The sequence below is a fragment of the Chenopodium quinoa genome, unplaced genomic scaffold, assembly GCF_001683475.1.
Source record: "Chenopodium quinoa cultivar QQ74 unplaced genomic scaffold, ASM168347v1, whole genome shotgun sequence".
NCBI classification, from domain to species: Eukaryota; Viridiplantae; Streptophyta; class Magnoliopsida; order Caryophyllales; family Amaranthaceae; genus Chenopodium; species Chenopodium quinoa.
In genome coordinates, this window is record NW_018743258.1 from 1 (window position 1) to 16,745 (window position 16,745).

The following is a 16,745-nucleotide window of genomic DNA, read 5'->3' on the forward strand; positions in this document are numbered from 1 at the left end:
TCTAATGGTTGCTTTCGGGGACTAGCTTGCAATTTTAACAATCTATATCTATACTTAGTATTTAAAAACACAAACCATAATTTTTCATATGACACATGTCATTACAAGTCATTCACTACCACATATGACACATGTCACCCCTTTTGATATTTTTGTTTAAGTCTTTATACATTCTATAACTTGCAAATTCAATTAAGAAAATGAAGTGTTTCATTTCCATCATAATAAAATAAAGTTGAACCAATTAATATACATCACATAAACATATGAATTGAATTATATAAAAGTTGTCTTTTCAACTAATAGACTTAAAATATAACTTAAACCAATATGTCATTTCATATCCTAAAATCTTCATGTATATATATGTATCTAATAAATTCCTTTATCTTTTTCCACAGTTTTATCCTCATCTTTTTTTTTCCTTTTAAGTTTTAGCAATGAAACAATTACTTCGTATTTCATATCAAAAGTTTCAACTATTGAAAAAATACCTACATATGAAATAACCTAGATAAGAACCCGTGCATTGAACGGGCCAAAAGGCTAGTTTTCAAGTTAATAGCCAAACCATTAGAGAATTCATTAATTAGTTTGGCCAAGTAAATTAGCTTGGCTAGCTAATTAGCTTATAATTTATTTGTCTCTAATAAAATATTAACTATTTTAAAAAATAAAGCTAAAAAAAACTAAATGACAATTACTTTCGGGTATACATTAGCTTGAAAGAAGAATAACTTTGTAATTCTAGGTGGCATGACAATTGGAGTTGCTCTAAGGGCCTGTTCTGATTTACTGAAATCACTGAATTGAACTGAACTGTTTATGAGAGAAGGAAAATAGGAAACTGAACTGATTGAAATTAAGCTGAAGAAAATAGGTCCTAAGTCTTTAGTCATATAATCACTACATTGTATAGTTTTGTTGGAAAAATATGCATCATTAATGTAATATAATGTATATAACTTTTAAATATTTTCAATATAGCTAATCAACAATAATTTTCTTTTCTCAATCATAGTTTTAATAGCAGAATTAAAGTGAAGTGAAATTAAGCTGAAAAGAACAGACTCTAAGGGCCTGTTCCGATTGACTGAACTCAGTTGAACTAAACTGAACTGAGCTGAACTGAACTGATTAATTAGTGATTTTTAACTACGGATTAGTGATTTGATTATTTATTGATTATTTATTATTATACATATGTGTATATACAAATGTACATATTAAAATATTTACGAAAAATATACTATATAATTATAAAATTTATGAAAAATATATTAAAAACTTGAAACCTCTAAACATTTTAAACACATATACTATTTAATTTAAAAATAAAATAGTATTATGACAAAAGAACACAAAACACTTACATGCATCTAACCCATTTGAACAATGAATTGTATCAATATTATTATTATTATTATTATTAATTATTGATGTATTGTTTTGAGACATTGATTATTATTATTATTATTATATTTATTGATGATTATTATTATTATTGATTGATTATTATTATTAGTATTATTATTTCAATATATTATTATTATTATTATTATTATTATTATTTATTGATGATTATTATTATTTATTACTTATTGATTATTATTATTATTATTGTTAATATTATTATTATTATTGTTGTTGTTGTTGTTGTCGTTGTAATAAAGAGCTTAAAAGACTGAAATTTTGACTTTATATCATTAGCAATATTATTAGACATAAATTAAGAGCTAAACTGAACTGAATTGAATTTCAATGAAAGAGAACAAGCCCTAAGTGGGGCTCCCTCGTGCAATAAGGCTTGCGAGCGGGAGCTACATCGATGGGAAATGGAAGGTTTAGGTTAAAACCCCCGTTGACATCACAATAATTCCGTAAAGCTGGTTTTAATTTTTTTTTCATGTATCCTCGTTTGATATTCCTAGAGAACATTTCCAGAAGAGTGGGCTCACTACTTCATCCACTAACAAAACCTCACTCTTTCTCCATTTCACAACTTTCTCTCTCTCCTCCAAACCCCTAACCACTTTCTCTCTCCTCCGCCATTTCACACCAGAATCTCCATTAATGGATTCCCGCTGAAATCTCCCTTCGAAAAGCCCTAGCTGACAAGCAAGCCGCCGTCGATGCTCAGGCGAACACTGTGAGGGTGCTCAAGGGTTCCGCCGCCGCCGATAAGGCCGCCATTAACGCCGCCGTTGAAGGTTTGAAGGGTTTGAAATTGGAGAAGGCTGCGATTGAAGAGGAGCTTCAGGAAATTGTTAAGAGTAATGGTGGTGAGAGTAAAGAGGCGTTTCGACAAGGCGTGATTAATACGCTTGAGAGGAAGTTGTTTTATGTTCCTTCGTTTAAGATCTATGGTGGTGTTGCTGGATTGTATGATTATGGTCCTCCTGGTTGTGCTGTTAAACAGAATGTTCTTGCCTTTTGGCGTCAGGTATCAGAAATCAGCAATTTAATTTCTCGATTTTGTCATGTTTTTGAATTGAAAGTGAATTGTGGGATTAGTTTCGATGAATTGGTTTTGATTGTGATTTGGTTATGATTGAGGTTGATTTGGGTTTTTTTTTATGTGGGATTTGAGATTCAAGTTTGAACATTTATGTGTTTGATTTGAATTGGAAGTGAATTTTGTAATAAATTGCGATGAATTGATTTTGACTGATTTGTGATTTTGATTTAAGACTGTAATTTGGTTAGGAATGAAGTTGTTGGGTACTTGGGTTTGTATGTGGGATTTGAGATTGAAGTTTGAACATTTTTGTGTTTAAATTGAAGTGAATTGTGTAATTAATTTCGATGAATTGTAAGAATTTTTATGTCCGACACCCTTGTTGCATGTGAGAAACCTCTTGAGAAATTGGATAGTTTTGATTCATATGCTTATCTTAGTGTCAATGTGTTGTGCTATGAGAAAACTAGAATAGATATCATATATATCCTGTTCTCACTATTGTTGCGAATACCCTTTACTTTAACCTACTTTTCATATCACTTATGCTCAATACCTCAAACTGTCATGTATTATAGAACTGAATCTTCTATTTTTTTGCACTGCCAGCATTTTGTCATGCAAGAAAACATGTTGGAGGTTGATTGCCCATGTGTGACGCCAGAAGTTGTTCTAAAGGCCTCAGGACACGTGGATAAGTTTACTGACCTTATGGTTAAGGATGAAAAAGACCGGCACATGTTACCGTGCAGACCACTTGATCAAGGATTTCTGCAAGGAGAAACTCGAGAAGGACCTCAGTCTGTCTGCAGAAAAAGTAGCAGAACTCAAACATGTATTGGCTATGCTGGATGATTTCTCTTCTGAAGAGATGGGCTCAAAGATAAAGGAGTATGGCATTACTGCTCCTGATACGAAAAATCCTCTTTCTGATCCATATCCATTTAATTTGATGTTTCAGACCTCAATAGGTCCTTCTGGCGTGAGCCCTGGGTAGGTTTGTTTGTCAATATCTTAAAACATAAGTTGGCTGATTTTGTCTGCCCTTCCTATGGTGGTGAATCAACGGCCTTTTCTTTTATATTTTTATTTATTTTTTATTTTTGCTTTTATGCCTTTACTTGTAGGTTTATGCGACCAGAGACGGCCCAAGGTATTTTTGTGAATTTCAAGGACCTGTACTATTACAATGGCAATAAGCTTCCTTTTGCTGCTGCCCAAATTGGTCAAGCCTTTAGAAATGAGGTCTGTAATTTTCATTGTTTCTCTTTGAAATTAAGTTGCTAATTGACCTGTCTACCATATTGATTTGGAGTCAAGTAGATTCAGTTTGGGTCAGTGTGTGTTAAACGCTTATATAAAACCTTGCATATCTGCCCGATCAAATTATTAAAAGTCTATGTGCTATGGTGGGCTTGTATGACTTGACTGTAATGTCTGTAGAATGTAGTGTGGGTTTTCAATTGTATCTTAACTTAATGGACATATGGATTGCTGACTTGGGTTTTGGCTTTGAGGCATATATCACAATTATTTCAACTTTTAAGCATATCTAGTTGTGGTAAATGCAATTCTTCCAGAACTTCATCCTGTGTATTAGGGCATTTTATTTTACTAATAGGATAGTGGTAAAATTGGAATCCACGGAGAAAACAGACAGGGAAAGGGTAAAGTGCAGGCATGAGGAATGAAATAGGGGAAATTTTCACTTCATTTTTATCCTGGTTCTCTGAAATCATAATATCTTATTATCATAATTTTGTGTTTCAGATCTCTCCAAGACAAGGTCTTCTTAGGGTTCGTGAGTTTACGCTGGCAGAAATTGAACATTTTGTGGATCCCCAAGATAAGTCTCATCGGAAATTTCCTGAAGTTGCAAATTTGGAGTTTTTGATGTTTCCAAGGGAGCTGCAGGTATCTGGGCAATCTGCAAAGAAGATGGTTCTTGGTGAAGCAGTTAGCAAGGTTAGTTTATGTTCATGTACTGATGTGTTTACTCATTTATGATTCCTCTGAGTGCACTCTGAGTAACGTCATTATATTTCTTGCTGATGTGTTATGTCCTTGTTATACAGGGAACTATCAACAACGAGACTTTGGGTTATTTTATCGGGAGAGTGTACATTTTCCTCACCAGCCTTGGAATTGACAAAGAACGATTTGCGGGTTCCGTCAGCAATCTTGCTAATGAGATGGCTCATTATGCTGCTGATTGTTGGGATGCTGAGATTGAATGCTCATATGGCTGGATTGAGTGTGTTGGCATTGCTGATAGATCTGCATATGATTTGCGTGCTCACATGGTAAGGTTTTGTTAGTTAAATCTTATGTTGATTTTATGCAGCTAATACATCCTTTTCTTTTGATGTAATCTTAAAACAATTGTTTAGGATAAATTTACTTGAAAAAAGAGATATCAGTGAAGTCCATGAACTTACAACTTTTATAAATTTGTTTAGGATAAAAGTGGTGTAGCTCTTGTGGCTCATGAGAAATATGCAGAACCAAAAGACGTAGAGGTAATACCCACTTTCCTCTCTTTCTATAGATTTTTCTTCTTATTTCATGTCTGTTTATTAAGTGTGTGGTAATGGCCAACTGTGTTGATGTACGTATGTGATATTCTTTCAGAAAATTATTTATCACCCCAGTGAAAAAGGAACTTGGCCTTGCATTCAAGGGGTAATCAAAAGATTGGTGGTTGAAGCATTGGAGGTAATAGTTAAAAATATATTCCTTCATACCGCTCTACATTGAGACTATAACTGGTTACTTCACTATAGTGGAATGCATATTTAAATTTGCTCTGGTTTGAATCATGCAGGCCATGGATGAAAAAGAAGCTATGGAAAATGAAGGCCAACTTGGAGTCTAAGGGTGAAGTGGAATTTAATGTTTGCACTCTTGGGAAGAATGTGACAATAACAAACAAGATGGTAACTATCAAGAAGGAGAAGAAGAAGGAACATCAGAGGGTTTTTACGCCATCAGTTATTGAACCATCTTTTGGCATTGGGCGAATTATTTACTGTTTATATGAGCACTCTTTCTATACCAGGCAAAGCAAAGGTGGGGATGAGCAATTGAATGTCTTCCGTTTCCCTCCGCTTGTGGCTCCAATCAAATGCACTGTGTTTCCCCTGGTTCAAAATCAGCAGTATGAGGAAGTTGCTGCACAAATTGTTAAGTCATTGGCGGCGGCTGGTATCTCGCATAAAATTGACACCACAGGTACTCTTTTTCATCCTTCATTGAAAATCTTTGGCCAATAATGGATTTGAAAGTTTAATTTCTTTCTACTTGGAGAAGGAATGATGACATTTTTACTGTTTGTGTTTATACTACATTGGTAAATTTGGACTACCTTCAACTAAAAATAATAGGGAGATGAGCTAATATTTGAGTTTTGTATGTGTCACTGTAGTTCCTTTCTTTTTTCAAATTTATCCCATGGCGAAACAACTACAACATGGGTAAACTTGAATATCTTTTAACATCATTTTTTTTTTATTGGTCATAGGTCACTTGTTTGGACTTGTCAAAAGTAGTGACAGCTAATTTGTGAAAATAAAAATTTAGATTTATCTTCAGAAAGTTTTACAAGGTTATAAATAAATAATCATTATTTACTACTATTATACTAGCTCTGTTTTTTTTATACTTGCAACACACTTTAACATGTTTGTGATCAGTGCAAAAAGTCAATGTTGCGAGTAATTTGGGATGGAGAGAGTAACAGGTTTCCTTATGGGAATGTGTGTCACTAGAAAGAAAAAAAAAAATAAATAAAAAGAGGAGGTTTAAGGAAAGTAGGTAACTTGGAAGAAAACGGAGGGAGTAAAGGATTTTTTTTTGGGTATTGTTAAATGTAATTTTGCGTAATTATAGGCTGAACAACAAGCCTGATGGCTGATTCCAAACATTTTTCTCAAACAACCAATCTAAAAATGTAATTAAAAAAAAAAAACAGTTTCAACAAACATACACCCTCAAAACCTCAGGGGTTGTTGGTTCAAGCAATTTAGGTATAATTGTACATGGGTCTAGAATGGGTAAACCCCATACCTTCTGTTTGCGTAAGAAAATTTCAAACCCATACCCCAGACCCACAAGATATGGGTTTTAAAACCCAAAAGGAGAGGTGGGTATGGCTCATACCAACCACAATGTATTAAATAATAGAAAAAAATTCATACCCTTACAATAACCAAACATAAGGTATTTAGAATCAAGTTCAACCCTATCCCCATACCAGTTTGGTTTTATTCCTAATTCCAATCTTATACCATTAAGTGAACAAAATACTCCCTGAATTTCTAAGACCGTATTTACTTGTATATAACTAAATATCTCCAAGATGTTTTTGAGCAATCAGTCCTTGCTATCATAAAATGGGTCAAAGCTCTAAAATCTGGTAGTCAGTCAAAAGGAAAGTGGAATTTTAAGTATCAATCAAAGCCTTAATCCCATAAGTGGGGTTGGCTACATGAACCAAAAGTGATTATTCCGTGGAATTTTAAGTAATAATATCTTTTTTTTCCCTAGATAATGCCTTCAACACTTTTGTGGGATAGTATGCTAGAGATTAGCTTGATTACAGCAGTATAAATGGCAGGAAATGATGGTTATATTGATTAGATGAGAATTACACTAAATTGGATGATAATTCCACTTTCAAGAGGTGGATTCACTCCTAATATGAGCTTTCGAGAGGCTCACTCTCTCCCAATAACATAACCTCAATAGAAAATACCCCCTAACAAACCTCTAGCTTATTCCCCAAGTTACTACTAATAGACTATGACTAATGTGCCCTTCCCCTAGATATTGATTCCTTGCATAGTACCATAAAGATTTATTTCTCCCCTTTTAGGAGAACCATATGAGGCCACTATTTTGGTCTGTAGCACCTAATCACCGATTTTCGTGCCTAAAAGTCAAGTTAAGCTTTTGGCTTTTTTTTTTAATCCTCGTTCTTACACTTTCTCATTTTCATCCCGTCCATGTCATACCACACACACACACACACACACACACCCCCCCCCCCCCCCCCCCCCAAAAAAAAAATGTCTTTTATATAAATTCCAACAAGGCTATTCAGGGAGATGATAAAAGAGAGAGGGGGGGGGGGAGGAAATTAAGGAAGCATGACTACTTTACCTGGAAACTGCAAGGCAACAATAAAAGGAATTGCTTTTTGTTAAAACCTCCTTAGCTAACATTGCATTCTGATAAAGTTAGAATTGCTGTTCCAGAATGATGTTAGCCCCACAAAGCAAAGATCGAGAAAATTGAGGTATCAAGAGGGAGATTAAGGTATAGGTTTGCTGGTTCTATTATGACCATGGTGGTGGTGGATTTAAGGGCTGTAGAAATGGACTTGTGATGGTGGTTTGTTGAGACCCAAAACAAAGAGCATAGAAGATGAGAGCTTGAAAGTTTCAGAATTAGTTTACATGTACTTGGCAATTTAATGTAAGTTTTTTTTTTTCCCCTTTTCTGGGGGGCTTCATAATCAATCATTGTATGGCGAGTAAGTGCTTTTTTGTAGTTGTATAAGTTAAATAGTTGATGAGGTCAATTCTTACTAGCTAAGGGAATGAGTTGAATGAGATTAGCAGATATGTTGGGAAAAAAAATTGGATAAAATCTGAGAATGCTTGAGCTTATGGTCTAATTATGAAGTGGGTTTTGAAAGAATTGTTGCTAAAGGTAAAGCTTTAGTGGTAGAAAATGGTTTAGGGAGGAAAGAAAGAAGTGACAGCAAAGGAAAGAAACGAATGGCAGGAGAAGGAAAGAAAGGAATGACAGAAAATCACAATTTTGGTTCATGTCCTGGTAATGAAAATGATGTGTGGTTACTGCCCATGTTGTGGTTGTCAATGCAAGTTTGATTTCAATGTCTTTTAGGATTTTATAATAGTTGTAAGCTATTTTATTAGTTAGGGTAGACTATTAGAGGCTTGAAGCCATTACTTAGGAGAAATGGGTAATCTATGGGAAACTCTATTTCATGGAAAGCCACTTCTATTCATGTTTTTAAGATTTGTCCTTGACATTTATGTAAATCTTGGTTGAGACTTTTATCTGCTTTGCCTGTTTTATGAAAATCTCACCATATAGGCCGGGCTCATAGAAGTTGCATCCTTACTAAACCTTAGATTTTGTCTGCCCCAATTTGGCACATAAAGACTAAGAGTATCAGCATTCAGTAGCTTACCAACCACCGACATGACTTTTGCAGGTACATCGATAGGCAAGCGTTATGCAAGGACCGATGAACTTGGAGTACCCTTTGCAATTACTGTTGATTCAGAAAACTCTGTCACTGTTCGGGAAAGAGACAGCAAGCAACAGATTCGGGTCAATGTTAATGAGGTCTCATCCGTTATTAAAGAGGTGACTGATGGTCAGAGCACCTGGGCAGATGTGCAATGGAGATATCCATCTCATTCATCTGCATCCGCTGATGAGTAAGAAGAGCTTCTGAAGAAAGAGTTGTTTACAGAGGCAAGGATTGAAAATTATGCTATTTAACTGTACACGATCATGATGCCAGACGTGCTGACAGCCATTTTCTCTTTAGATAATTTATCATTTTGTCAGAATGTATGTTTGATTCTTGTTCTAAATTAGACAATTTGGATATATTTGCATTCAAATTGATCTCAGTAACATACTCTTAGCAGCTGAAATTGCAACTTCTATGAATTTTACATCTAGAGCATCTCATTTGTTACTTGGGTCTCTTTTAACAAAAATTTGCCTCCCTTGATTTTATGAAAAACTTAACCATTCATGTAAACCGGTAGGATTCAGCAAATTTCAGGGAGATAAATCGATAAGCCCTAGTAATCAGCAGAATGAGTGAGAAGGATTTTCAAGTTCTGAACCATACATGATCCGATTCCACAAAAATTACAAGAAATAGCACAACTACAAAAGACTACCTAGAAAGGAAGATGGTGTGGCCCAGCACCAGCAGAGATGGAGTTGCTTGTGTTACTAGAGCTGCGCTCAGTGTGGCAAAGCTGGCGGAGCTTGGTAGGGACATACCAAATGGAGAGGCGTGGGTGAGAGTTGAAGATGGCATCAATATCCCATCCTTGGCGTGCAGCGATTGCAACAAGGGGCTTGTAACAGGCCTGCCTCCAGGCACCTACGTTTTCTCCTCTCTCCTTGAAAGCTCGTCTCAGGGCGTTGGATGTCTCCTCATCTAGGCAGTGGAGAGCGTAGCAATGCACATAGTGCCTCATTTTGGGTTTGTTGATGTACGTTGCTCCTGCTTTCTTCGCAAATCTGAATACCTGGTTGGTTACCTGTGTTTTTTATAATTTTCTTTTTGAGTTAGTTATCCTTGGTCAGTACTCAGAACAGAACTATGCAGTAATGCAATTGTTAAATTGGATACATCAGAAACTTCAATCCCTTTTCAAACTAAGAACACTCATTATGTATAGGGTTTAAAGAATAGGCAATTTTTACCTCAATTTCGTAGGGAACTAAAGGGATTTCGAAAGTGTACTATCAACATTTCAGGATTTGTAGCCAATTTTTTTTTTTTTTTTAATTTTTTTTTATCTAATAACTAATTTTTGGTCCGGGCAGTCATAATATGTGTATTATAAATGAGCTTTTATAATAAAAATTATGTGATAACTATAAATATAGATTAAATTAGTTACATTATTATTATTATTTTTTTTTTGAATAGCATTAACTTTAGTACTCGCACTATTTAAGTTTATTTTTCTAATCTTTATTGAACATCAAAATATATTATCCAATATCTAGAAACTAAGATCATTAATTTGCTTCGTTTGACTTCAAGTTCATAAGTATGATTAACTCTTTTTAACAAAACATTATAGACATGAAATGTGTCATTGGATTAGTGGTTGACCTTAAAGTATATAAGGTCATAGGTTCGAACATTAATACTAACAATTTATTATTTTAATTTAATGAATTACAATAATCGACGACATGATGCCACATCATTTGCCTAGTCATGATGACACGTGGCGGACGCATGTATTCCCATTGAGTTTTAATAATAATAATAATAATAATTTGGTATGGACTCATATTTATCTTTGCCTAAATACTGAAATTTTATTTTATTTGTGTTTTATCTTTAGGATTGTTAATTTGCTCGCGATAGCAAAACATGTAATATAACGTTTTATAGAATTAAAAATAACAAAACATATGTTATCCAAGTATTGTTATTACTACCGTGTTTTATATAATTTGCCATAATTAGATATATTATTTTCATATTTATGTCAAACCGTTTCAAATATTTTAAACCTCTATACTCGAGTATTATAATTAATATTATGATTGTTATTGAAAATGATGTAAGAGATAAACAGGGAAAGCACAGTGGTTTTAAGGTAAAAATTCAAGGCAGCAATGATAAATTGATCAAGATCAGAGTAGTCAGTAGGTAAAAGACAGAAAAATGATAAGAGGAAGTAGTAGTACAACTCAAGTAATTAAAGAAGATGAATAAAACAGTAGCCAGTTTTTTGGAAGGATACACGGAGAGAGCGACGAAATGATGTTAGCACTGTAGCCTGTGTAGCCCTCACTCATCCATCCATCCCCTGCTTGAGTGCTTTCCCTTCTGTTGCTATTTTCGAGAGATACCTTTTCCCTTTTTCTCTTCTTTACATTCTTGGCGTTTCTATGACCCACTCTCTTCGGTTTTTTTTTTTTAACGGTAAGGAGAAGGAACCTGATCGAACCTCAACCCTCACGGTTTTTTTGGTGCAGGTTAAACATTTTAAGAGCGATGGAGAAGGGTAAGGGATCCCCATCCTTAAAGTGCCTCTAATGGCGATTGAACTCCCAACCTTACAATTCTTCCACTAGACCAAGCTTAGCTTGATAGTGTTTTTCATTTTTTGTTGATTGGTTATGCTTTCATCCCTTTTTTCTCATAAACAAATTAGTGAGTACAATGTATTATTATTGGATAGAGGGAGTAACACTTTTACTATGCTTTGTATATATCAATATATCCCTAAATACCTAATACTTTATTTACAAAGTATTAAAATTAGAATTAATCAAAATTATGATATTTTTGGTGATTTGTTAAGAGTAGAGTCAAACTCTTAACATATCTTACTTTTTTTTTTTTTTTTTTTTAATTTTAGGAATTAACATATCTTACTTAACAAAATGAGGTTTATTCAAATGATTTATTGCTAGGTAGTTTGTTTAATGATTTAATATTTTCTCTAAAGTGTTAATATCAAATTAAGGCTCATTTTCATTTGCAAAAGGCTTAGAGAATTAGGTTGAGTCCAACAAAAATAAAATTTACGTTAAGTCAAATTATAAACATGTTGGTAATTTAGCTTATTTTTATGTGTGAAAAAATCCAAAAACCTTAATTTATTTATTTTAATAATTTGAGGAAGGACGATGTACTGTGAACAGAGAAACAATGACAATGAGTTGTCAAAGGCATACATTGACACCTCTTCTGATTAATTTCATCCTCTCCTTGGTTCCCCACAATTGACTCAATCTTAAAAAAGTCTTTTTTAACAAATTAATTTTCGTACTTCTCACTGGACACCTGTCGACCTAATACTGGATTATTATATATATATATATTTTTTTTTTTTTTTTTTTAATAAAAATGGATTATTATATCCTTTCTTTGAATACCATTCATATAATTTCTCACTCCCCTTTTGGACTACTAGTACATCTTTGTTGCCATTGCTTCAAACAAAACAAACATTGAAAATTTCCCTTTCTACCCCAATCTTATTATTTGTACTCTAGACAATAGTGCAATACGGAATTATGGATAATTTTTTATTAAAAAAAAATAAAAAAATCTTTGGGTAGGTTCTTTATAATAAATGGGTAGGTTTTATTTTTGTGTTATTTTTAAACCTACTAGGTATTTATAGTTTGTTCTATTATGGAAATGAAAATGTTTATGAAGGAAAATTTAGTGCATTGATGTATTATTGTCGGACTTTATAGTAACCTTGCAAATGTCTTTTACGGAAGTACATATTATTCATTACTCTAACCCTAAATACGAAGTAACAAGTAGCCCGAGTAGCATTTTTACCACTATTTGCACCTTATACAATTAAAAAAAAATAAACTCATTGCGTCACAAAATAATTACTTAAAAAGGAGGTTTTAAATTATACTTAAATTCTAAAGAGAATTTATTTATTTGGTCATACACTTTTGGAATAAGATGAATAGAAAAGGATAATATGATAAGACAATGCAACCCAATAATGTAGGTACACATTGAAAGTACTTCAATTTGTTTATTTTTTGGGAAAGCCGGGTAAAACACCTAGTTTGGCAAACAACTTTATGTTGATAATCTAGCTTTTTTTTAATGGAATATTCTCTCACTTTCAATTCCATATCAATTAAAATTTGTTGGTTCTATAGATAGAAAGAATTATACTCCACACATGTTTAGAATTTCACCAATTTTCACATCAAGTACCATGCAAATTCCAATAAAAATTAAAGCTAGCTAAAATAAAAATTTATGTAAAAATATTAGAAAAAAACATGCAATGTAATTTGATTATTAATATATACCATGTTGTTTAAGCTTTAAAGTGACAAATAAAGAATCAAATGTTACCAACAATTAGCAAAATAATAACCTCCTAATTAACATAAAAGATGATTGATTAGAGATTATAGATAATGTACCTTAGTAGGGCATTTTTCACCACGTTCCTTAGCAATGTTTTGAACTTGATGCAAAAAATCACGGCATTGCTCATACAAATGGAACAAATAATCCAATCCATTCTTCTTCCCTCGCGCTACTTCTCCCGGCTCAGTTACAATAAAAGGGTGCTCCCTTTGCCTTTCAGTAACACCGCCAATGCCACCACCTCCGCCACCATCCTCATCATCGTCCACCTCCTCCTCGTCCAAGTCGTCATCTATATTACTATTGTTGTTATGATGGTTCCCAATCATCCTACTAGGCTCTTGCCCTACTAATTTCCTATTAGTAGTTGTTAAGGTCATCATGTTTTGGACCGTGTTTCTTGCTTGAAGATGTTGCTGTTTCCTGTGCTTCTTTCTTTGTTGACGATCCTGATGATTTGTGTGTGTAGGTGGTGCTCCCACCATTTCCCAGTTTCCGCCGCCACTTCCGACTACCTCTTTCTCGTGTACTCCTTCCTCTGATAGTCCTGTAGTCAATACAATGAAAGTTTCAAGTTTTTGTGCTCTAAAGATTCTAAATTTTGATCACTTTTATTTTCCAAAGATATATACTAGTATTAACATTAGCTTGTGGTAAGTGTATGATACTCTTTATTTATTTTATTTTTCAGAAAACATGAAATTTCATTGATAAAATACTCTGTAATATATACAACAGAATACGAGTTTAACTGAGAATAATATATATACCCTTCTACGGGGTAATTAAGATACTTCATTGCACATATATGAAGAATTGGTGAATTTTATGAGTACTAGTAGATGTATTGGTGTAATAAACTAATAACAAAATAATGAATTCAATAAACTACAATGTTTTGATGATATAAATACTAACATAACATGCAATGTTGCATTTATTTATGGTATTGAATAATAATCAACTTAATAAAGCTAGAAAAAGTAAAAATTTAAAAGGACTTTTATATAATCATGAATCTAGGGACTATTATTATGTGATATATTTTTGTTTGAGGTACAATTTAACAACAAAATGATTCCATAATATTCAATATGAATAAATACATAAAGTACCATACACATACATTTATCTAATTATTAACTATTGAACTAAATTAAGAGGTAATCAAGGGGTTTCTAATTTTGTAGGAATACTTAGCTTTTCAGCTTCATTAAGATCAAATTTTACCTTCTTGGGAGAGGGCATCAAGAGGGTGATGGGACGAGTCGGGCGGTGGTGTGTTGGAGAGGCTCATATGGTTGTGACGATGGCGGCGAGACTCCTCAAGGTCCTCAAGACGGCGTCTCTCAGCACGGATAGCGGCTTTAATACCGTAACGCTCCCCGACAAGAAGGTCCCAACGGAAGAGATGAGAAAGGCTGTTCATCATCTCATCCACCTCTTCCTCTTTCATGTCTACTAGTGTGTTCACCGTGAACCCCATCTCGGCTATTTTCGCCGCCGTGTAGTACCTTAATAATCAATCCAACACCCCAACATTAGGACCCCAAAAAAAAAATGAACATTTTAGGGAAGTATATGAAAATAAAGATGGTAATAGGTTACTTTCATATCATAAGGTTACTTTTAATTTAGTAAGGAGTAGTTGTTTTTGGCTAACTTAGCTAATAAAGTCTTGAGGTGTTATGTAATAATTAAGATCAAATCTCGTCTATATAAACTACTCAATATCATTGTCAATACTTGATAAGATTCCAAACTCCAAATAATTTTGACTATTCAAAATCATTCTACAAAATTTTGATTTGTGACACTTTTTTTTAAAGAACTGTTTTATTAAAATACAACTATTTCCTACAAAGTACTACAAACAAATGTGTATATACATGTATGAACATTTTGCATATAATTCTTCTTCTTTATTTATATATTTATTTATCAAAATTTGGATTTATTTTTGAGAGGTTTTTGATATGGAGATTATGCATCATTATAAAAAAAAAAAAAAAAAAAAAAAAAAAACCATATAATTTAGTAAATAAATTATCATAAATTAATACAAACACAGCTTATTAAATTTAAAAACCTATACATTTCCTTTTTATTTTAAAAAGACATATACTGTTTGCATATTAATTTGTGGAGGGGGTTGAAACTTGAAAAAAAAATATTTAGTACAAGTACTTGATGTTTGTGTCTACCTTATACCGTACGCTTGGAATAACTCTTCCAATCCACCAGAACCTGAACTTGCTCCTGCTCCTGCATTAGCAGCAGCAGCAACACTTCCTGGAATTCCCATCGCGAAACCCTGCATACTCATTCCCACTCCGACTCCCATTCCCATCCCCATCCCATTCCGACCCCCGGGATCCCTACAGGGGGCTCCCTCATCCCTATCAGCCCTCGAGCAAAGTACGGCGGAAGCGTCGAGGTTGCCGCTTGTGCTGTGCTTTGTTGAGGAGCACCTGCGGCCGATGCGGCCGCAAGGGTGCTCCTTGGGTAATCCCACTTGAATAGGCTTGCCGTGAATGGGTCTTGATCCATTATTAATATTTTTTGGTGGGGAAATAAATGAAGTGTTTTTTAGGACTAAAAAAAGGAGGGTATGAGAGGGAATGATAAGGTGAGATTTTGTGTTTGTGTTTGGTCTAGTTGGGGTAATTGTGAGAAAGTTTTGAGTACTTGGATGAATTTGCTTATGTATTTATAAATACTAATTTGGGGAGGGTTTTGCTTTTGCTATAGATTGAAAAGCTTTATTGTTGGAAATATATAAAAAAAAAAGTGTAGGTTTTGGCTTTATTATACTTCCAAACAAAGCCTATATTTTGCAATTATATTTTTATTGGTCCCGCCACAACATCATCCATATAGACCATATTGGTACTACTCTATACATCAATGCACAATTAAAACAATTGTACTTTGAGATAACTATAACAATCCAACATGATTATGCTTTTTCATTTTACTGAGTAAAAATTAATAATAAATGATGATCTAATTAGAAAACTTATGTGAATAATGTCAATTTTTAAGTCAATATTAAATAATACAATGGAAAAAATTAATTGTAATTTGCAATTATTTTGTTTCCGTGAATAAAAATATAAGAAAATATTTTCGGAATATGAGCATATAGGAGGCTAATTAAGCTATTTGCCTAACTAGCTAGTCCCTTAAATGCATGTGGATCGAATTTTGTTATATAATTTTAGGGCCTATTCTCATACGATTATTTTCAGTTCACTTCAGTTCAGCTCTAATCATTTTCATTCAGTTCAGTTCAGTTCAGCTCTAATCATTTTCATTCAGTTCAGTTCAGCTCTAATAAGTTCAGTTCAGTTCAGTTCAGTTCAGTTCAGCTCTAATTTCCTTCTCTTATAAAATATTCATTTCAATTCAGTCCAGCTCTAATAAGTTCAGTTCAGTTCAGTTTAGCTCTAATAAGTTTTGTTCAGTTCAGCTCATTTCAGTCAACAAGAACCCTGTTCTCATTAGCCTAACTAGTACTCGTAACACATTGAAAAAAAAAAAAACACCTAATCCGCTCCTTTTTTTAGGTATGTCAAACGCAATGATTCTTCAGTTGGAAATAATCAAGTTTCTTTGAAA

At 33.5% G+C, this 16,745-nt stretch overlaps 1 protein-coding gene and 1 pseudogene across 1 annotated transcript; one reads left to right on the plus strand and one right to left on the minus strand.

Annotated features, from left to right (window-relative positions):
- The first annotated feature begins 1,891 nt into the window (after window positions 1–1,891).
- On the plus strand, window positions 1,892–9,197 carry LOC110735262 (annotated as a pseudogene).
- A 103-nt stretch (window positions 9,198–9,300) lies between these two features.
- On the minus strand, window positions 9,301–15,891 carry LOC110735261 (floricaula/leafy homolog). The gene is given in 5 exon segments (XM_021915448.1): window positions 9,301–9,777; window positions 13,178–13,671; window positions 14,355–14,638; window positions 15,329–15,483; window positions 15,486–15,891. Coding segments are annotated over 5 exon segments (1,491 nt in total). The 5' UTR covers window positions 15,675–15,891; the 3' UTR covers window positions 9,301–9,408.
- Between the last annotated feature and the right edge of the window lie 854 nt (window positions 15,892–16,745).